Source organism: Kryptolebias marmoratus, linkage group LG11 (assembly GCF_001649575.2).
Source record: "Kryptolebias marmoratus isolate JLee-2015 linkage group LG11, ASM164957v2, whole genome shotgun sequence".
NCBI lineage: Eukaryota > Metazoa > Chordata > Actinopteri > Cyprinodontiformes > Rivulidae > Kryptolebias > Kryptolebias marmoratus.
The window spans coordinates 26,847,401-26,848,279 of NC_051440.1; the positions used below are offsets into that span (position 1 = coordinate 26,847,401).

The following is an 879-nucleotide window of genomic DNA, read 5'->3' on the forward strand; positions in this document are numbered from 1 at the left end:
CACACAGAGACAGAGACACACACAGAGAGACACACACACAGACACACACACACACACACACACACAGAGACACACACACACACACACAGAGACACACACACAGACACACAGAGAGAGAGACACACACACACAGACACACAGAGAGAGACACACACACACACAGAGACACACACACACACACACACACACACACAGAGACACACACAGAGAGACAGAGAGACTGCGTTTGAAAAGTGTGTTATAAATAAAGTTGAGTGGAGTTTGAATCCTCGTGGAACACGCTAACTGCTAACAGGTCATTGATGGTACCAGCTGTTTCAAAATAAAAGCCCTGTTAAGATGTGAGGAGTTTCAGTTTAGCTGTTTTCTAACGATGTTCTTTTATTCTGACAGGAACGACAGGAAACTGGCGCCGACAGGTGAGGCTCTTACTCGTTCAGGTGGGGCATGTTGATCCTCCTCTTCACCTTCTGGACCATGTTGGCCTGGTTCCTCAGGTTGATGCGGATGACGGATGGCGCCAGCTTGCAGGGCTCGCCGTCCACCTGCATGGGGATGGGCTTGGTGGTGGTGAGGGTCACCTCCTTACACTGATGGAGACGCTCGCCGTGACCGCCGACCTGCAGCGTGGCCTGCACACCAACCACAGGTAAGATCAGCTGAGGAGGGTGGGGCTTACCGCAGGTGGAAACACATTGAAACCGCCGTCCTCCATGTTGGAGCGTTACCTGCAGGCGACCAGCTGCCTCAGAGTGTTTGAGAAATTAATAACATAAAGATGCTGACCCGGATATCTCTGAAAGAGCACGGGTCAGAACAGGTTTAACTGGTTCTGACCCGGTTTGACCTGGTTCTGACACAGTCTGATGAGGTCTGATC

At 51.3% G+C, this 879-nt stretch overlaps 1 protein-coding gene across 5 annotated transcripts in view; it reads right to left on the reverse strand.

Moving 5' to 3' along the window:
- The window catches only part of dgkzb (diacylglycerol kinase, zeta b), a 31,867-nt gene that overhangs the window by 7,087 nt on the left and 23,901 nt on the right, over nt 1–879 (reverse strand). For all 5 annotated transcript variants that reach the window (XM_037978265.1, XM_037978266.1, XM_037978263.1 and 2 more), the window contains one exon: nt 433–632. In XM_037978265.1, coding sequence (XP_037834193.1) covers nt 433–632 — 200 coding nt within the window. The remainder of the gene's footprint in view (nt 1–432; nt 633–879) is intronic.